Consider the following 20,392-nt stretch of genomic DNA (forward strand, 5'->3'; position numbering starts at 1 on the left):
TTTTGCAGAGAATGTGATCAACGGGCAGGACTACGAGGTGATGATGCAGATCGACTGCGAAGTGATGGACACCAGGATCCTCCACATCAAAAGTTCATCTGTCCCTCCGTACCTCCGAGAGCAGCGCAGGAATCACACTGACACCTTCTACAGCGCGTCTCCCTCTGTCTCGGAGACACCCCATACCCTGAGGGCTATTGTCAAATCCCTGCAGTAGCTCCTGCGGTGTAGCAGCACGGCCTGCGCGCCCGGCATGCAGCAGGTCCTGCTGCCAGACGGAGCCCCTTCGCTAGCAGGTCCCTGGGACTTCTGGCACATCGGCACAGCAAGGACAGACCCCGCTTAGCCCCATGCCTGTGCCTGACCCTACCCAATGGCCGCATCCTGCCCAGGGAATATACAGCTCAGTTGGCCGTTTGCCAGGGACAGACCTGGGGGGACCCAGGCAGCCTGCGACGCCTGGTGCCGAAGGTGTGGGTGAGGCACGCTGCTGCAGTTCTGGTGTCAGCATCAGCAGCTGGTGCCTGGGGCTGGTGCAGGAGGGGACACGGGACGTCCTTGCTACTTATGCACTGTCCAAAATTGTGGGTTGGTTTGTTTTTGTTTTTTGGTTGTTTTTTTTTACTTTTTGTTCCTGTTAAACTGCCTCCTGAGGTGGCGTGCTGAGCACTGGGGTCCTGCCCAGAGACACAGCTGCAGAGGCCCATGCTCGACATCAGGCTTCCATCCCTGCAGTGCACTCGGGGCAGCAGGAGGAAGCCGTGTCCGGCTCCCAGCGGCGGGTGCAGGCAGAGCCGCAGCCGCACAGCCCACGCCGGGCCTGCCACCCTCGCCCTGGCCCTGCGCCCTAGGAGCAAGAGCATCCCTCCTCTTTCCAGAGCGGCTGTGCTGGCCTTGGCCAGACAGCCCCACTCCTCGTCAACCCCACACGCCTGCCCAAATCCCTGCCTGTGTAGCCTCCCTTGCCGGGAAGCCCTGGGCTGCTGCCCACGGTTGCAGCGGTGCCATGGGGCAGCGCAGCCCCAGCCACCCAGCCGGGTGCTGGGAACCAGCACTTACAGCCAAAGCACTACAAGCAGAACAACCCGCACGGCTACAGTGGTACGGGGCCTGAGCTGCCCTCCGAGGCAGTGTACACACACAAACGCATGCACACACACCACACATCCCCCCCAAACCTGCGTGCGCTCTCCCGCACACTGCTGCTGTCCTCCTCAGCCCACGCGGCCGCGTGGCAAAAGGCTGGGGCTTGGCCCAAGGGTGGTGATTTGGTGCAGCACGTGCATTTCCAAAGATTGTACTACTGTTCTTTTTGTTTTGTGGGGTTTTTTTCCCCCTCTGTTTTTTGTTTGGTTGGTTGTTGGGTTTTTTTTGGGGGGGGGGGTGATATTTAATGCTTTTCACTGCTAACAGCCTACGGAGCGGCGCTGGCCGTGCCAGGGTGGAAGAGCTGCTTCAGTTCAGTGGGACACAGCCACAGCACCTTCCTCCTGAAACACAGACCCACACAGAGACACGCACACACGCTCACCCCCACACCCCCCTTCTCTGCCTTGCCAGCACTGAGAGCCACCCGTCACGCAGCAGGGGAGCGTGCCATTTGCCCCAAAGCACTGAGCTACTAGACACGGCTCTTGCTGCAGTCGACATTACGAAGCCCGCTGCAGAGCTCTGTTAACTGGTCCCAAGTTTGTCAGCCAAGCCCTGGGCCAGAGGTGGGCCGAGGGGCTCCAGCGCATGGTGCACCGCGGTGCTCAGCTGGGATGAGACACCAGGAGAGCATCGGCCTTTCGTAATGACTTCAGCATGTTACATTATTTTTTTTTCCCCTTTGCAGTTAGCACAGAAGATGGTGGGCTTCAGTTTGCCAGCCAACTGCCTTTCCTTCATTGTCTGAACCGCTGACCGACTGATGTGGGTTTTTTATTATCATTATTATTATTATTATTATTTTTGTGTGTGGCCGTTAGGAAATAAAGGTTGATCCTGCAGCAAGACAAACAGCCTGGGGGGAGGCGAGGAGGAGGGTGAGGAGCAATACACCCCTGTAAAGTATGTGCCTTGCAACACTATGGAAAAGCTTTGCCCTTTGCCACGTAGTCAGCGCGAGCTGCACAGGCCCCCCGTCCCCTCGGCGCTCGCGCTGCTGGGAAGCAGCCGGGCTCGGCAAGGGGTTTGGCTGCGCTCCTTGCACCAGTTCGTTTTCCTGGCCCCGGCCCCACCTGACTGTGGGCCAGCTCACACAATAGTCAAAAATAAAAAACCCCGGCGGTGCCCCAGCCAGAGGCACGCAACTCCCCCCCCCCCGCAGCCCCGGGCAGGGGCAGCCAGCTGCTCTGGGGGGTGTTTGCGGCCGGAGAGCCGAGGAGGGAACCCGGCGGCGGTGGCTGAGCTTGGCACAGCTCAGCACATTGGAAAGGGCTGCTGCTGGGGGCCGGGGGCTTGGGGAATGCTGCGGCACCGCTGCGGCACCGCGTCCTCAGCCGGCACCTTTGGGCTCCGCCGGTGGAGAGCATCTCTCGTCCAGTGTGGTTCTGTTCTCTGTGTCCCTAGCACTGAAGGCAATAAAATGGTTCTTTTATTTATTATTATTATTAATTATTATTCTTTTGCTTGTTAATACTATTTTAATTAAGCACATTATCATCTCGCAGGCTGCAGTGTGGCTCTGCTCAGCCCAGCGTTGGCACTGCCCAAGACACATGCACCCAGCCTCCCCCGTCTCCTCCTCTTGGGGAGGGGGCAGCCTCTACGAGCTGCTCCCCCAGAGCCTGGGGAAGAGGAGACCATGGGGGGGGAAGGTCTCACCGCAGCCCTTGGTGACCTGAAGGCAACTGCAGGCATGACAGAGCCAAGCTCTTCTCAGGGCTGCATGTGGCCGTGCCACCCTGCCCTGGTGCCAAGCCCAAGCAGCCCAGAGCCCCCCTCCAGCCAACATGCGTTGCTGCCACTTGGTGTGTAAACTGGCACTCACCGAAACAACCAAAACCCACCCCCCCAAAAAAAAACCCCTGTACATTTCAATGCACCCAGAGGGTGAACTAGACCCAAAGAAAGCCCCGAACAGCTGCAAAGGTACTTGATCTTTTATTATTGACAGCAGGTAAATACAAGATGCTGCCGGGCAGAAGGGCAGGGGCTCCCGCTGGCCAACAGCCAGGACCAGGGCGAGTGCAGCAGTGAGAGGGGACGGGGGCTGAGACCCCACGGGAGATGGAGCGGCAGCGGGATGGGGACCCAGGTCTCCCCCAGCCCCGAGGGCTCCCCCAGCCCCGGCAGCCCAGCGCCCGGCCGAGCGGAGCCTTCACCCAGCAAATGCTAAAAAGGGGACTATTTTGGGTTACAAAAATGAACAAACAAAAGCCATCTACACATATTTACAGCATCCCCCTCCTGCCGCCAGCTCGCTCCAGATGGCAGTCGGGGCTCGGGGTACACCTGGCCCCCCAGAGCGGGTTGCAAAGGGCAGAGCCCCGTGCAGAGGGGACAGTCCTCGGCGTAAGTGCCAGCACCAGGGGCTGCTGGAGCTGCACTCACAGCCCCGTTGTACAGCAGGATCTCCAAAGGGCCTGCTGGCCGTCAGCTGGGAAGATGAACCCGAGGGATGGGACGTTCCCACAGGACACGCGTGTCCTCCACCAGGACAAGCAGACATCAGCGTCCCGCTGGGACCTGGTGCCTGCAGCAGAAAGGCCAGCTTTGCACTGGCTCTGGGTCTCTTGCTAATCATCTTTAGCTGAAAAAAAAAAAACCAAACCTCATCAGGAGGACCATGTCTGGGCCACCTCCTCCTCCCCGGGCAGGAGAGCTGGGTCTGCCCTCCCAAAAGGGAGAGCTCCTCGCCGTGGGAAGGAAAAGCAGAAGCAAGGTTACAACAAAGACAAAGGGGATAGTTCTGGCCTGGGGATCGATCTACAATCCACCATAAAAAAAAAAAAAAAAAAAAAACCAGCTTGAAACAAAAACCATCATTTACTCTTTGATTTGTACAAAATAACAATAATAACAATAAAAATAATAATAAAAAGGTGCTGGTGGCCCCTGGCTCGCAGTGCCCCACTGTGGCGGGGGGGGGTCTCAGTAGGCAAAGATGACGTGGTAGGTGACTTGGTGCCCATTGTCCCAGGCGTAGAGCAGGCGGTCCTTGGGGTTATAGTCTATCTGCGTGGTGTAGGCGTACTCGTTCTCAAAGAGCAGCCGGGGGATGATCTGCGTGTTGGTGTGCGTGTCAAAGGCGTAGGAGATGTTGGCGTTCCTCTTGTTGTAGCTGTCGACCGCGTACAGCACCCCGCAGATGACAAAGCAGTTCCCGTAGAAGTTCTTCCGCAGTCCCGTCCGCCACGTGGTCTCCTTCTGGGTGCTGAGGTCGGCCGCGTTCAGCTTGCTCAGCACAATCACCTCTTGGTTGAAGCCCTCGTAGTTGATGGCCGGGTAGATGACCCACAGGCCGTTCTCATCCACAGCGAAGTCCACGTCCGAGTGGCCTCGCCACCGCCACGGGGTGGACTCCTCATAAGCCACGTCATGCAGCATGGCCCAGGCGGCCACGTACCGCTGCTTCAGGTCGTATTTGATGATGTTGCGCGTGAAAGCCCGGTTGTAGTAGAAGGAGCCGTTGTAGACAACGTGCCCTGTCCCGATCCAGCTGTACGGGAGCTTGTAGGAGTTGCTCCAGCGACCTACGGGGCAGAGACGCTTTGCTGGGGATGACCCTCCCATCGCTTTGGGGTTGGTGGCCCTGCCGCAGCAGCCCCCAGCACCCTCTGCCCGTGCTCCCTCCCCAGCCACCAGCCGCAGCCTGGCACGGTGACAAGCAAGTCCAGAGCCACCACAGGCATCCTGACCTGCCCCGTGCTCTGAACTCTACACACCAGGTACTGGCGCCCAAGAGGGGAGGGTCCCCAGGCAGAGCATCCCCCCATGGTGCAGCATCCCGGGGAACAGGGATGCTACATGGACCAGCCGAGCGGTGGCCGGCACAGTATCAGGGATGGTGCAAGCCCACCTTGCTTGAAGTTGTCGAGGTTCCTGAACTCCACCAGCGTGTTCCCGTAGTAGTAGTTGGTGACGTAGATCCGCTCCTCCCGGGCCAGGGGGTCCTTCATCCAGGCCCCCTCGTTGCGCCCATAGGTGTTCTGGGTGGTGGGGCCCGAGATGGTGGACAGCGTGTCCTTGCAGCGCCCTGCGTGGGCAGAGAAAAAGGCTCACGAGGCTTGAGGCAAGGCGGCCACACTCTCCCTGCTCCTGCTGGGGTCTACGGGCCTCACGCCCCCCGTCCTCCAGCCCCTTGCCCACCCAGCAGGTACCCCCGCCGCCTGAGCCTGGGCTCAGCCTCACGAGGCCCACCAGTGCTGGCCAGATTCTGCAAAGAGCTCCCCACAGCCTCAGCCACGTCCGTGCCCCTGCTGAGGCTGCTGCCTGTCTCAGATCCATCTCCAGGGAGGCCTCTTTCTGCCCTGCCCAGCCCCTCAAACTGGGAGGACACTACAGTAGGTTCCAGAGTTAACAAGCAAGTAAACCTGGCACCCCAGTAAAGTGCTGTCCAGCCACCACCTCCATGACACCTCCCGCCTGTGACCAAATCCAGGTGTGCTGCGCTTAGCAGGACACACTGTAGGCAAGAGCCAGCCCCCACGCGCACAGCTGGATCGGCGCAGGACCTGCAGGCACTCACCGATGATGTTCCTGATGTCCTCCTCCTCCAGGGCCTGCTTCGGGGTGGCGGGGATGGTGGGGCTGACTGGCGTTGCGGGGGTGCCCACCTCTCCCCAAGCTCCTGGGCTGGTCTCCGGGGCAGGGCTCGTCCCCACATCCCTCGAGGCCCCGGCGGTGGTGGCCACGGCAGGGCTGGGGACAGCGGTGGCGGCTGTGGGCAGGGTCTCCGTGGCCGTGGCCACCACTGTGCCGGCCAAGGCTGCCGGTAGCTGCGGGGTCTCCTCCTCTGCCAGCCCCGCCGGGGCAGTCGTGGTCTCCGGGGTGGGGGTCAGCCGGCTCGCAGCGGTGGGATCCGGCGTGGGCCCTGTGGACGTGGCAGGGGACAAGGGCGCCGTGGCCGTGGCGGCAGTGTCGGCGGCCGGCGGGGTGGTGGGGTCGCTCCCGGGGGTGGGCGGCCATCCCACCGGGGAGGGCGGCCATCCCACCGGGGAGGGCTTCCTCACGCCGTCCCCCACCCTGCTGCTGGGCCTCAGGAGCTGGTCCTCAATCAGCAGGTCCACCGTGTTGTCCCCGCTGAACAGCTCGTCTGCTGCCAAACACAGGCACGGGCGTCAGCCCCACAGCGAGCGGCAGCAGGTCCCCCGCGGCCCTTCCGCGCTTGCCCCACCGCTCCGGCTCCGCTGCCCGCTTCTCCAGGCTGCCTTGTCCTAAATCCACCTGGTTTCCCTCTTAATTGCCAGCTGGAGGTGGGCTGGGTGAACCGCAGGGGCTGACGGTGCCCACGTTAAGAGGTCAGCCAGACCCCGTCACAGCCACGTCCACCACCCCAGGCCGGGCAGAGGGGGAGGTGACGGAGAGAAATTCAGTCCTGCCGGCTCCCAAAGACGGGGCAGGATGGAGACACAGCTGCAGCGCCCAGCCACATCCCACCCGCCCTAACCCCAGGCTGCCAAAGTGGGTGCCTCACCCAGGGCACAGGGTCCACGTGGGCTCCCCGGCCACCACGGGTGCCCTTTGCTCCTCCTCACCTCCGGGATGTCACGAGCCCACGCACGGTTGTGCTGGCCAACCTGGCCGCCGAGCCGGCTTTGCAGAGAAAGGGCTCTTGCCTTGTTTGCCGGTGCTGTGGGTCCCTGGGGGCTCGGAGCCACGAGCAGCCCCCTGCTGAGCTGTGGGGCAGCCAGCGACAGCTCTGAGCTGCCTCCCACCACCCCGACCACCGCACAAACCTCCCGGGATGCCATCGGGCAGGTGGATCTGCAGGACTAACGTATGTAATTAATAAACTTGCATTTACTTTCTGGAAAGGTGTTGGCGCCGGGTGTTTTAAACTGTAGCAGTGACCTATTTCCTTAGCTACCAGGGATTTCTCCATGGAATAACACCGCCACCCTGCTCCCCTGCGCGGGGCTCAAAGGCTGGATGCCGCCTCGCTGCTCCCAGCGGTGTGGTACCAACCGTCCCACCGCCTCCTGCCTCCAAACCCTCTTCTCCACGGTGACCCCACAAGCGTTGCCTACAGGTTCCCGGGGGGCAAGGCAGGACTCGGGGGCAGGCGCTGGCTTTGCTAAGGGATGCAGCCAGCCATCCCGCCGGACACGGCTGCAAACCCAACTCACGCTGCTCCTCGATGTCGTTCTCCGACTCGGTGGACTGGGCTTTGTAGTAGGTGACCCCTCGGACGATGGTGGCCTTGGAAGGTGGCCGGCTCCTCACGTGCAGCTTCCTTTGCAAGAGCTGCTTGGGCTTCTCGTCCTCCGGAGAGAGGTGCAGCTCCGGGAGGGACTCGACGGAGTTGATCTGCTGGGAGATGGTTTCATCTTTCAGGAATCTTTCTTCGTATTTGCCCTGGAAGAGACGCAGGAGGCTGTTAGGGGATGAGTCAGGGCAGCCGCATTTTGGGGGACCGGGCATTTTCAGGCTGGCCAGCCGAGCGGTGGGTAGGAGACTCTGTCCTCCCTCCTTTCTCAGGGTCCCTCTCCGTCCCTTCTGCTGTGGGAAACACTCCAGGAGACAGCGGGGGTGGCAGAGCGGCGTTGCCTCTGCCTGACCTTGGTGCCACTCTGCAGACCCAGGACTCGGGGCTCCATAAGGCACAGGCTGAGGGATGCAGGACGAGTGGGCAGAGTGGGGGGACCCCAGGGTGGCACGAGCAGGGCACATCCCTCACCGCAAACCACTCTCACGTCCACTCACCAGACAACCCCTTGCACGCCAGGGACCGCTGCCGGCAGCTGATCCGTAAAGAGCACGCAATGTGCATCAAGCTTTGGGAGAGCAGAGAGGCTGAAGGCATATTCCCAGCAGGACCGGGAACCCCCCCCAGGGCAGGGGCAGGGACCGGGAACCCCGTGCTGAGGCAGCCACCAGCTGCCGCAGCTCATGCCTGAAGGATTTCATCTCATTAAAGGAAATCGGAAAGACAGCCCGAAGGTTGAAGCCGTGCCCATTTGGCTGAGAAGACAGGCCCAGGGTTCCTTTGCAGCCCTGCCGCAATTAACAGCGAGAAAAGGGGAACAGTGGGAAATGAGGTCACTCAGGGTAATAAAAGCCCTGCACTTCGCTCTCCTGCCTGGCCGGGGCTGGCTCCTCTCCAGCGGGCAGCGGAGCCCCTGCTCAGGTTACGGCCCGGGGAGCAGGAGAGAGGGGCTGGGAACGCTGCCGGAGACCCTCTGTCCTGTGGCACAGCTCTCCCTGGAGCAGAGCGCGCTGGCACATCAACGGTTGGTGCCATTTGCCCACCCGCCGACCCACAGTGCGTGCGTGGGAGCCCACCCTTCTCCCCACCAGGGCTCCCACCCCTGCGTAGGACCCGCCAACGCCTGCTCTTCGTGTCAGGGGGGGCCATGCGCAGGCTGTCCTCACCCCCAGGAGCTGAGCACCTCTGTTCGGAGCTGGAAATGATGTGGCAACTGCTCCCCCCCCTCCCCGACACCTCCTTTTGCCCTGTAGAGGGGACCCTGCGGTGAAGGCAGGATGCTCCAGGAACCAGCCAGCATGGATCAGAGCAGCATCACCGAAGCAGCAAGGGGGTCAGGACACTCTGGGCAGGCCTTTTCCCAAGGCACCCCTCTCTGGGGCTCCACAGAAACCTCTACCCTAGGCAGAGGACATCCCCACGCCGGGCAGACCCTGCAGGGACCCCCGCAGTACCGGAGCCAGCGGGATGCCCAAGCCTCTGCCCGCAGCCCACCCGGCGCATGGGCTGGCTGGAGAGGGGTAATTGCCCAGGAGGGAGGGCGACAGCCTGTCCCTCCGCCGAGCCCCCAAGCCCTGCTAATCAAAGGCTCCGAGTTTCCCAGCGCTTCCCAGCCGGCCCCGCAATGACATCACTCTTTCCGAGCAGCACGGCCGCCGCTGACCTCGAAAACCAACAACCCCACGGGAAGGGGGGGAGGCCCAGGGAGCAGCCGCCTGCTCCTGTTCCCTCCTACATCCCGGCGGCAGCTGGTCTGCGCCGAGAGAAGCAGGCTGGAGCTGGAGGCACGGAAACGGGGTCGGCCAAGCCGAGAAGAAAATAACCCCGGGCTGGTGGCCTGCCGGGGGCCACATCCAGGAGACACCCTCTGGGCTGGTTTGCAGGGCGGCAGCGAGCTCGAGCCGTGCAACCCGCTTGGGCGGTCGTACCTCTGCGTGTGTGTAGGCAGCCTCGGCGTCCCGCTGCAGCGAGCTCTCGATGTCGGCAAGGCTGTTGGTGATGAGGCTGGAGCAGTTCTCCCTGTCCCTGCGGTGCAAGCCTTCCTCCACGTTGGCTCCTGTCTCGTGGCCTTCCTGCATGAAGTTCCCAGACATGCCCTAGAAAAGCAAGAGAGGAGACTTTACCCCACGCGAAGACAAGGGATGCTCCACGGCCCCCACGTCACAGCCCAGGAGCCAGCGAGCTCTGTGCTCCCATCCTGCGCTCACAGCTGGGCTTCTCCATGGAGCCGGCACTTCAGCTGCTAAGAAGGTGGCCCTGACCCCAGTGGGATCCAGAAACCCCATCCCTGGTGTGCACATCCCAGATCCACTCTTTGCACAGGGCCCCATGGAGGGGGAGGGTGGCCCTGAGGTTCTTCAACACCCATCTTCAGCCATGCCCACCGGTTCGTAGAAGGAAAAGACAAGCTAAAACACCTGAAGTCCCAGCCTCGCGTCCTTTGCTTATGGCAGCGAGTTCATCTCCCATTTATTAACCCCCCTTTCCTAGCAGGGTCCCATCCTGGCTGGCCGCTGCCTGCCTGACCCCCGAGGCAAGTCCTCGAGGCTGGCGTCCCACTTGTCTGGTTTCTGTTCTCCCCGTCCTGCCCCGCTGCCCGGCCACGCAGCGCTGGCACTCGAGGACCGCTCCTCCCCACCACCCTCTGCTTCCACAGAAGAGAGGGAGAATTTGGGGAGAGGAAGAGAGCCAGTGACCCTCAGAGAGCCGTCCTGGGAGCAGGAGGGAGCTGGGGCTGGCTGCGACTCACTGGGCACCCCAGGGCAGGCAAACTCCTTTGCCCTTCTCAGCCCCCACAACCATAGGCACACCTTATATCCAAGGGGTTGTTGCAGTCTCTGCTTATCGCTCCTTGGTCTTTCTCATCTTCAATGGCAACTGCTTTGAATAGGTGCCACATCAACCAAAGCGTTTTTGCAGAGAGACTGGGGGCGGTTCCCCCCGATCCTTCGTTTTCAATCTGTCCTGCCATTAATTTCTCCTAAAACCCACCGTGACCTCCATCTGCGACCTGAAAATCGCCAGCTGATGCGACAGCTGCAAGCTAAAGACAAAGCAGAGAAGCTGCCTCGCTTAGAGGAGGACCAAGTATTCGGGGGTTCCTTCCCCTTACCGGCACCGTTTGTGTCAAATACCTTGTTATACTGGAAACAACTCGCAATACCTTCTCATCTCTGCAAAAATATCATCCTGAGCTCGGTTAACCCCCAACCCACCCCATGGGCAACTGAATTCCCAGTCTTTTCCCAGGAATTGTGAGTTACAGATTTCTCATGCAATTTTGAGGCTGACTCCAGTAACGCAGGGACTTTCCACCAAGCATTTTGCTGTAGTAAGAAAAGGAACAGAAGATGTCGTGACGCTCTCCTAGAAGCGGCGCAGGAGCAGAAGCAGCTTCGCCACAATCCTCCTTTTGGGAGGATGACTGATTCCGACAGCCTTGTGCCCTTATCACTTATTGTGTGTAATGTTTGGCTTTATGACATGCTTAGGGATAAAAACTGCCTCCCCTTGAGTGGGGAGGCACCACCAAAGCCTGGCCTGTGATGCTGCTTGAGGCCGCTCAGCTGCTTCACCGGGGAGCAGCTGCCAAAAGCGCACCGGCTTGGGAGGCCGATGCTTTGAAGCCACGCCAGGCTCTTGTTCAGCATCTCAGCTGTCTGTTGTATCGGATCCTGCGGCCGATGCAGGGTGCGATCCTCCTCTCAACAGGCATTTGCGTGCTAAGCCAGCAGCAGGAAAAGTTTCACACCTGCTGCCTGCACCAGCTCTGCCCTGCCCTTCCCCAGCGGCACTGGGGAATCTCCATCTAACCCAGACCCCTCCTGTCCTTCATCCCGTCCGACTGCCTGCGGGCAGCTTCAGCTGCTTGTTACATGATCCTACAGCCCTGCTTCTGGGAAATTAAAGACCCAAATCTGTGAATTCCCCCCTCCTACACCTTCTCCCCCCTCCTACACCTTCACCGCTCCATCTCTGGCCAAACCACTTCAGCCAGACCAGACTACTTCTGCCCATCTGCCTCCCTGCGACGGGCTGCGAGCAGAGCAGCCACGCTGCAAGGTCACCCCGACGTGCCCAGATGGACAAATGCCACCAGCACCGCTCACACTGAACCCCCTGTGCAGGAGCAGGCTGGTAGACAGGGCCACTTTGGTACCGAAGAAGAGTGCAGCGATAGCCACACACGAAGAAATCACCTGTGTCATTTGTCAATACCCAAACTCCTAACGCTCACCTTACCTTAGCCTCCGACTCGACCATCAGCGAGGTCTTTGAGGAACCTGCGCTCCCCACTCACTGACCTGATGGGCTGTGTCACTCTGGCCCGATCCGTTTAAAGGTGACAATGTCTAACAGCACCATTTTCAGTCAACTAGTTTCAGGGTGAGACAAATTCGTGGACCACAGATCCATAAACGATACCAGAAAAGGGTTGTCCCCTCCATCATCCCTAATCCAGCAACTGTGGATGTTAAATAGCAGTAGATCATCGATCGGTCCCGATGGGGCCCTTTGTATTCACGGCAGCATCCCCTGCTCTGGGCGAGCCCAGCTCACCGTGCCGTGGGACAGGGCTCTCCACTAGACCTGTGGCTACCAGTGGCCCAGTGGCAAAGGTCCCCAGCGGGGATGCACAACACAGGGCCGGCAGCACGGCTCCCGCTTCACTCGCTCCTCTCCCCTAATTAGCAAAGACTCAGCAGCAAACCCAAGCAACAACTTGGAGAATACACTAAACCACAGGAGGAGGGTGGGATTACAAACAAAAATACTGGTTCTTTGTTATTTTTAGACCTCAAAACCCCTTATCCCCCTTTTGGGTCAAACACCGTGCTTGGAAAGCCAGAGTCCCCCAGGCAAGTGTGTTCCTCTCGGCTGTCTCCTTCCTGACCCCGGGACAGAGCATGCCGTGCCTTCCCGAAACACTTTGCAAGTGGAATTTTGGCTTTATAAATCATCGCCTCTCGGCTCCTGGCTGCAGACAAACGGTACTGCTCCACTCTGACAAGAATGTGGAATTACTGTCCCAGATATGGACCACGGGAGAAAACTCCAGTATTTAATCTGGCAACCTGTTGCTACATAGCTGAGCGCAGCTTAACAAACTGCAAACCCTACGTTGTGCTAGCCAAAGCGATATTAAACTGTATGGAAGTGAAAATGATTTCACTGGAAGTCTGCTCTGAAAAAAATGGAAGGTACTTCATCTACCTTTTTAGCAGTGCTGAGGGTTCAGCTCTTCTTTAATGCAGGCCAAGATGTAACTCAGTCCTTAAGGAATCTGACCTCCTCGGCTACCAGCAGTCGTGGTGCGTGTACCCCAGCACCAGCCTTCAACCTCTCGCCCCCACATCAAACAGCACAAAAGCATCCAGTTGAGAGCAACTCTCACACCAGCACAGACGTAGAACTGAGAAGAGGAAAAACAAGCAAGCCCTTCTGACCCCAAGGAAATGCTGGTCCTGGTGAGGCCACGGCTGGGATCCCACAGCCAGTTTGGGCCACAAGGGATGGAGGGAACTGGAGAAGGTCAGGGGAGGCTGGCGGGGTGGTGATGCGGTGGGCTCTGCCCATGAGGAACGGTGAAGAGTCTAGTCTGGTCTAGTTTGGACAGTCTAGTCTGGTCTAGTTCAGTTTCAGCCAAATAATAGTTAATTAACATTTCTTCCGAAAGGAGCAAGGCTCTGAATGCACCAAAGGCACCAAGAACTTGACTCGAGGCAAGTCCCACCGAAGACAACAACCTCGAAGGAGAGCAGGACTCATCTTACCTCCTCCAGCTTTTCCACCCGACCCACCAGCTTGGTTGTGACCGAGTGCAGCTTCAGAAGGTCTAAGCCATAAAAGGCACTTTCCAGCATCTCGACGATGGAGGACAGCTGCAAGGCAAAGGGAGCACACCGTCAGTCAGAGGCACTTACTGTAAAGGACCCTGCGTGGTTTCTACAGCCAAAAAGTCAAGGGCAATGCACGCTTCTGAGTGCAAGAAGTTGATTAAAAAGCAAGTTTTTCCTTACACGGCCCTGCCACATTGCTGCTGCAGTCAGGAGCACAGCGTGCAGAGCTTCAGGGGTTCAGGAGCCTGTTTTGGGTTCTGGGGATTAGTAAGCAGAGCAAGGAGAAGCACTGCCTTCCTTGTCAGCTCTAGGCTCACAAGCCCAGAGGCTTAGCTACTCCACCAGTGACGTGACTGGCAGCAAAAGAGGCAACAAGAGAACGGCAGCTCAAATAAAAGTGAGTTTGAGATCAGACTCTGAGTTCAGGCCATCCTGTGCTTTTTTTTCCTGGAACAAGAAGAAACTTGTTAAAAAATTGTAAAATGTTCACAAATGCAAGAGTGAAGCAACTGAAATTCAGTGCCAGCCTGGTAAGAGTTTGCTTCCTTGGAGAACAACTTTATCAGAGGGATGCTGCCTTCTCCTTCAACCACCCGTTTCAGAGACACCCTGTATTTAACTCACCCCCTTCCCGCAGCGGGAAGGATCGTGTCCCTGCATCCTGCCCAGCACCAGCCCTTGCTCACCGATCCTGGGGATCCAGACAGCAATACCCTCGTTCTGCATTTCGTACGGTTTCTGGTGCTCACTCCGCAGAGGACAGCGCTGAGCAAGGCACAAACTGGTGAGAAGGGCTCCCGGGCCATTCCCTGCCTCAGCTCCCCCACGCGCCTGCTCCTTCCAGTCCCACGTGTCCCCACGTGTCCAGCGTGGTGCTGCAGACCTTACAGCCCCGACGGCTGAGAAGTATTTTCAATGCATGGGAATTACTACGAGGCAGTGACATTTTCTCCCAGCAGCTACAAACTGGTCGACAGAGCTCCATAAACATGGGAGAAGTACAGGCAGCACCACTGGCAGCACTCTGAGTTTCCACCCTGGCCTCTGCAGTCTCCCTGTGGAGCTGACAGCAAAGGAAAGATTTTTTGGGCCAGATAAAATGGCAGCATTAAGAGACAAGGACTGTTTTATGGCTATGCATCCACTTTCCACCAAGAACTGGACGGAGACGACCGATACAATGCACACAACCTGCCAGACAGCCACTGGAGACATGCGCTTTCCCTCCAGGCTGGATAATTTCCATCAATGCACAAAGGTTGCAGACTTTATTAACCACCTTCCAAATCTTCCTGAACACAGACTCCTTGCACAGACTCTGCACCCAAGACCCCCAAAACGTACGCTGTGCCTACAAGCAGAAGAGCGGCGTGCTGTGATTTCACAAAAATAGATCTTAGATTTAGCTACCCCCTGCCAGCACCAAGCTGACCCTCCCTGAAAGACCATACTGATGCACATGCCATCTCACTGTTCCCTTCCCTTCACCCACTGCTGACTTTGGCTCTCGCTGGTCTGATGGTCCACGAATTCCCATAGGACCTTATTAAAGGCACAGATGGGACTGAAACCTTCAGCTGGGATGCCCAGTGCAGCCATTCAGCTGAGAGGGGGTGCCCCGGGGGAGTACGTTCCTGCTGCCCGGGCTTATCTACTCCCTTGCTCGCCGTTCCCTCGGGGACGCATCTTCCAGCCTGCCCGTTGTAAGGGAGGGCTCTCATTTTGGGGAACTTCCCACGGCTCTCACACATGTGGAGTACCTAGGGCTTTTGAGTCAGAGCATAAGAAAGCCTAGTAAAACACAAGAGACATAAAGCACGACTCTACATGCTTCCCGCTGCTGGACCGGGCAAGAACGATGCTCCTCAGACCAACAAGGAGAGAAAAACCCCTGGGGCTGTTAGGAGCAATGAAGTGGCCTGGCCCGTCCCTCCCGGCCCCCCCCCACAGCTGATGAGCGTGGGAGCTGCTTCTCATGAGTCACAGAAGAACGGGAGCCGTGTCCTCTCCTGCCTCCCAGCTTCTCCTACGAGAGGCGGCTGTCCCCAGCTAGCCCGACTGCAGGAGGGGCTCTGCGCTCGGCGACAAAGCAAGCCTGTTTTCACAGCTCCTGGGGTTTGACTTTCGCAGCAAAGAAAAAACCCCACGTGTGTATATTTGGATAAACCTTGTGAAATCATTTGGCCGCGGATCCTTGCGAAATGAGCGGGGGAGCCTGGGCCAGTTCCTAGAGGACAAGCTTTCACACCACAGCTGGCTGTGAGCAGCTCCCCGGTGGGAAGAGGCAGCCGGAGCCAAGGGCGCAGCTAGCCGTGCCGCTCTGCTCCTCCTGGAGGCTGACCGGCTCTGGAGAGGACAGGGAGAGAGGTGGGAGCTGCTGGTGGAGGAGTTCTGCCTGCCTCCAGGCAAGGGACTACAGGGGTGGCTCTGTCACCTCGGAGGGTGTCCTCTCCCCTAACCGCAGAGAGCTCACAGCTCCTCATCTAAGGCCAAGTTGGACATCTTGGCTCGTCCTGCAGACGAGGGACCACCAAACTACTCCGGACCGGGACTCCTCCTTCCCTGCAATGATGGATTGTCTGCCTGTGCCTGTTTATCTTCCCTAGCTGCAAGGGAGCTTGGACAAGAAGCTGCTAACTGTCTGCAGTCGGACAAGATGAAACACATCCTTGAGCTCCAAATTAATTAGAACAAACCCATCGCGGTGGCCCCGGCGGCCGGCTGCCCCGCAGCAGCCTGCACACCGCCTGCCTTCCCACCTGAGCTGGGACTAGCAGTGCTGCCCCAGGGTACGTCCCATCACCACCCACACGAGTGCCACGAGCACTCAGCCTTCTACTCTGGGGACTTCCCAGGGCTGGACCAAGCCAGTGGCCCTTTGGAGAGGATTTCTGCTGCCCGACGCAGGTAACAAACTGGGAAACTCAGGAGGGTGTGCTGCCAGCTGCTGGAGTAAGCATCCAGTAAAAGTCAGGAGTACTCAGAACAAACGCCGTCACATTTGGGAAACAGGTACATACTACTAAAGAGATAAAATGCTAAATAGTACAGAAGCGTCAGTGTTTAAAACAACAAAACCCATCCTGCCATCAGCCAGCTGTGTAACACACCCTCACACTGACGCATCAGCAGCTTTCGGCCCATGGAAGCCAAAACAGCTTTTTGCGTGGGGCCTCGGGAGCCCTTCTCGGTGATGGGAAAAGACTTGGCAGCTGCTAAGTGGAGCAAGAGCTGCCTCCTGGGGACACTTAGAGCTGGACAAAGGGCAGGGAGCAGCCCAGTCCCTCCTGGCCTTCCAGTGCAGGCAGCCACGGTGGACCCCAGGCAGCACGGGATGAATCGAGTGAATCATCGACTGCAGCTACTCGAATCAATCCCTTAAGCTGAGCTTGATTTTTGTATCGCACATGCAGATATAAAAGTAACTAGGAGATGTTGTTAGCGAAAAAGTTTAGGCAAAAAGTTTTTTGGGACAACTTTGAAACAAAAGGCTTCAGAAGATCTGCCCTTCCCAAGAGAGTCCCGAATTGAAGCTGCTCTCCTACCTTCAGGTCGCTGCTCTCCGCCTCCCGCAGCTTCTTCAGCCTGAAGTCCCCCTCGCAAGGATTGAGCGCCGAGGGGGGGGCCACGCACGCACACTTGCAGCTGGGTCCCGACGTGATGGTTTCCACCGTGTAAAAATCCTCTGCTTTGAAAGCGCCTTCATTAATCCTTTGGCAGGCACCGCGGCCAAGGGGTCTGACCAGGCATTTGCACCGACAGTCGGAGCCTTCGGACACCGCCTTCACCTTGTCGTAGTCACCTAACAGCTGAGCACAGGTCACCGGCAGTTAGCAAACTTCTCGTCCTCTGCTTGCCCGGCAAGTGACAAGGACACCCTGAACTTTGGACAGTTCTAAACAAGGACATTTTGGACACCCTGAACCTCGAGGAAACCGGCCGGCTCTTCTGAAATCTGCTGACCGAGAAGCTTTCTAGAGAGCGCAGAGCTTTCTGATCCTTACCTACAAGGGGAATAAAAGCTGGCTTCTTCCAACAGGCTATTTTTTATTCCACTTTGCATAAAATGGACCTAGCGGCTTTGAATTTTAAATATGAGTATTTTAAACACGAACCCCATCCTGCTGTCTTTTAATGCTCTGTGTCCGGTAGACCCAATAAGTCACCTGCTACCCCGAGCAAGCTATTTTTATGTGGGCAAACAGGGTAAGGGTGCACTGGAAGGGTGACCGAAAGCCACCCTATAAGCAGCATAACCCGGTGGCGAAGCAGTATTTCTGATTAGCCCCATACAACGCCAGGAATTTCCTTTACGGAGATTTGCAGACAGCACTTCTGAAAGCGCAAGCACGAAAATAACTTTGACGGTATGTTTCCAATAGTCTCCGCGTTAGCCATTTCCGAGGGCAGATAATAGCGCACGGTCTGATCGGCCAAATCTAACAGAAACCTCCACCGCATCCCGCTGGCGGGGAAAGAGCCTGGATCCCTCCCCTCTGCACACAAAGAGGCTCCACCAAGGAGCTCCCCGATTTCCCAGTCCCCCCCCAGAGAAACAGGAGGATGGAGGCTGGGAACTGCTCGCCGTGGGGTTTCGGGGACTTAGCTCACCGCACCCCGGGCGATAAAACTCCCTGCAGCCGCACTCCCCCAGCACCTCGCTGAGCGCTGGGCGAGCGCACAGCATCCCCCAGCACCTCGACAAGCGCTGGGCGAGCGCACAGCATCCCCCAGCACCGCCGAGCGCCTACGTCCAGCATCCTGCGCCCCAGCATCCTGCGCCCCAGCATCCCCCCGGCACTGCCCAGCCCCACGCCGCGGGTACTCAGCACCCACCCCAAGGTGCCCCCCCACCCCCCCAGCAGGTACCTGGGAGAGGATGTTCTCCTGGTTATCCGCTTCGTCCTGCAGCGGCTCGGCGGAGGGCCCGGCCGTACCGGTGGGGTTGGGGGGGGACCCTGCCCGGCAACCGGCGCCCAGCGCGGCCAGGCAGAGCAGCAGCGGCAGCGGCCGAGCCATGGGCGGGCGGCGGAGGGGAGCGGGACCGGGAACGGGACCGGGACCGGGACCGGGAGCGGGGCCGGCGCGGAGCCGCCGCTGCTCGCTCAGGTGCGGCGCGGTGGGCGCGGGCGGAGCCGGGCCGGGCTCCCGCCCCGGTTCTCCCTCCCTCCCGGTTCTCCCTCCCTCCTTCCGCGGCGGGACGGGCCCCCGGGCGGGGCGGAACGGGGCGGAACGGAGCGGGGCGGGACCCGACCGGGGCCGCCCCGGGCGGTGCTTCCCACCTGCGGCGGGGGGGGGGGGTCCCCGCAACCGGCCCCCAGCCCGGCGTGGGACCGGTGTTCAAGCTGCCTCCGTGGGAAATGGAGAGAGAGAGACCCCCCCACCCACCCCCCCCCCCGTTCCCGGGGGGGAACGACACGGGGATTTTGGGCATCGTCCGCCCGAAGCAGGTCGTGGTGAGGTCCCACACGTGGGGCTTGCCTGGAGGGGTGCAACCCGTCTTCCCCCCAAAATACCCACACCGCCTGCTCGCACCAAGCCAAGCTGAGCATCCCACCCCTGCGGTTTGCCAGGGAGCTGGTGGCGGATGGAAAGCCATCCTTAGAGCCCGCCTGGCTCTTTTTCCACCTCCACCAGTGGCCTGGCTCTCGTCCTCCACGTGGAAGCCGTCCCGATGGCGCGGCACAGCCCGCCAGGCCTGCGGCTCTCCGGTAACGCTGCGTGCGCTGGGGTCACGCAAGCGGTTCGTGTTTCGGAGACGGGCTCCTAGCCACGGCCGCCGATCCCCGCGCGCTTGCTGAAATTTAGGCTGACGCCATGGGGAAGCGGCCGTGCTCTGGCAGTCCTGCATCCTTCTGCGCCTCCTGCCAAACGGAAACGTCCTGGACGCGCTGTTCCCGGGGAAAGCACAGGCGCAGCATCCTCTGCTGCGTAGGTGTCTGCGCCGCGGTGATGTTGTCTGGGCCTCGCTCGTTCATGATGAAACCTAAGATTCCCTTGTAACGTACCGATAGCAATCCAACACACACCAGCACCACGCCCCAGGTACGGCAGAGGCTCCCATTTGCCTCAAAACCTGCCCCCGGGTCAGAGGGAGAAGCCACACGCACAGTGGGTGGGACAAGAGGCCACTCGAAGCTCTCGCTGAAGCAAGGCTTTGCACCAGAGAAAAGCACCCCTAGTCCTTTAACACGCATGTGTCCCAAAACCACCCCAAACCTGGTGCCTGCAGCCTAGGGGGGGGGGAATCTGGCTCTCCGGTCCCATTGCTCTCTCCCAGAGACAGACTGCAGGGATGGAACTGCCAGACACAAAGAAAACATTTTTCTGCGAGAGAGGAAGCGGCTGTGGCACGGGGGACAGCAGAAGCTGCTGACTCCAGGGCCAGGACCGCAGGCTTCGTGTGGCATGGCACCGTGCCCCCCCTCTCCTCCGGCCTCCCTGGGAAACAAAGCTTGTGGAGAAGGGGGCAGGGACGCGCGGGTCCCTGCAGCAAGGCTGAGCGGAGGGAAAGCAGCCAGGGAGGATGGGAGGACAAGGCCAGCCGACCTTTGGGCAACTGGAGAGCGGTAGAATGGGAAAGGCATTTTTAAAAGCCTCCCCTAAGCAGCCTCTCTCAAGGATAAAATGTCCCTCGGGCACCAGCTTCTTCACTTCCATTTCCACCGCTCAGTGCTGACAACAGCTGAGCTTCCCCGGGGGGGGGGGGCAGCTACTCCATCTGTCAGCACAGACTGCCCTGAGGCTGAAAGACTGGGGCTTCTCATCCCCCAGCTCACGTCCTGGGGGGCCTCCGGGAGATCTCAGCTGGCTCAGAGAGCTGGACCCCCAAGCAGGAGGGTCACTGTCAGGGCTAGCAGCTGAGAGCAGCCCTGAGAGGTCCCACGGCAGGCAGCACCTAAACCTTTTAAGCCTTTTCCTAATGGTCGCGTTCAAAGGCTGGAAAAAAGAAGGAAAACAAATCAACCACAGTGTTTCAAAACGAAAAGAAAGGGTTTCACATATTACTGTCATCCCGTGTTGATTTCTTTTCTTTATAAGGGGAAGTAAAGCCTTTCTGGTGGTGTTTAGCTTGGGTTAAAGACAAGTTTAAGCCTGTCCTTTGGGGGCAAGAGGAGACAGCAACGGGCACTTTGGGTTCACTGTGGTCATCTCTGAAGTCTCAACATTCATTCCCCCTCCAAGAAAAAAACAAGAC

The 20,392-nt window shown here is 59.1% G+C and overlaps 2 protein-coding genes across 5 annotated transcripts in view; one reads left to right on the plus strand and one right to left on the minus strand.

The window, feature by feature from the left end:
- Nucleotides 1-2,598, plus strand: part of ATF6 (activating transcription factor 6) — an 83,866-nt gene extending 81,268 nt beyond the window's left edge. For all 3 annotated transcript variants that reach the window (XM_075038352.1, XM_075038354.1, XM_075038355.1), the window contains one exon: nucleotides 9-2,598. In XM_075038352.1, coding sequence (XP_074894453.1) covers nucleotides 9-217 — 209 coding nt within the window. In that variant the 3' untranslated portion in view covers nucleotides 218-2,598. The remainder of the gene's footprint in view (nucleotides 1-8) is intronic.
- Nucleotides 2,599-3,953: 1,355 nt separating this feature from the next.
- On the minus strand, nucleotides 3,954-18,401 carry OLFML2B (olfactomedin like 2B). Of its 2 annotated transcripts, none has more exons than XM_075038368.1 (8): nucleotides 18,064-18,401; nucleotides 16,740-17,003; nucleotides 13,129-13,236; nucleotides 9,283-9,450; nucleotides 7,275-7,503; nucleotides 5,675-6,241; nucleotides 5,006-5,182; nucleotides 3,954-4,679 (listed from the first exon to the last, which is right to left on the minus strand). In XM_075038368.1, the coding sequence occupies exons 1-8, from the start codon at nucleotides 18,211-18,213 to the stop codon at nucleotides 4,078-4,080; spliced, it is 2,265 nt and encodes a 754-aa protein (XP_074894469.1). In that variant the 5' UTR covers nucleotides 18,214-18,401; the 3' UTR covers nucleotides 3,954-4,077. The 2 variants fall into 2 exon arrangements, with proteins under 2 accessions (XP_074894469.1, XP_074894468.1); XM_075038367.1 differs by having other exon boundaries at nucleotides 5,675-6,244; nucleotides 18,064-18,400.
- Nucleotides 18,402-20,392: the final 1,991 nt, after the last annotated feature.

This window comes from Buteo buteo, chromosome 10 (assembly GCF_964188355.1).
Source record: "Buteo buteo chromosome 10, bButBut1.hap1.1, whole genome shotgun sequence".
Lineage (NCBI taxonomy): Eukaryota > Metazoa > Chordata > Aves > Accipitriformes > Accipitridae > Buteo > Buteo buteo.

Excerpts from the sequence above, each read along its gene's own strand:
- OLFML2B (XM_075038367.1), bottom strand. The coding sequence starts at position 18,213 with ATGGCTCGGCCGCTGCCGCTGCTGCTCTGCCTGGCCGCGCTGGGCGCC. Across the intron at positions 7,504-9,282 it reads CTGCCTACACACACGCAGAG|GGCAAATACGAAGAAAGATT; the intron begins GTACGACCGCCC and ends CGTCTCTTCCAG. Across the intron at positions 5,183-5,674 it reads GGACATCAGGAACATCATCG|GGCGCTGCAAGGACACGCTG; the intron begins GTGAGTGCCTGC and ends CTGCCCACGCAG.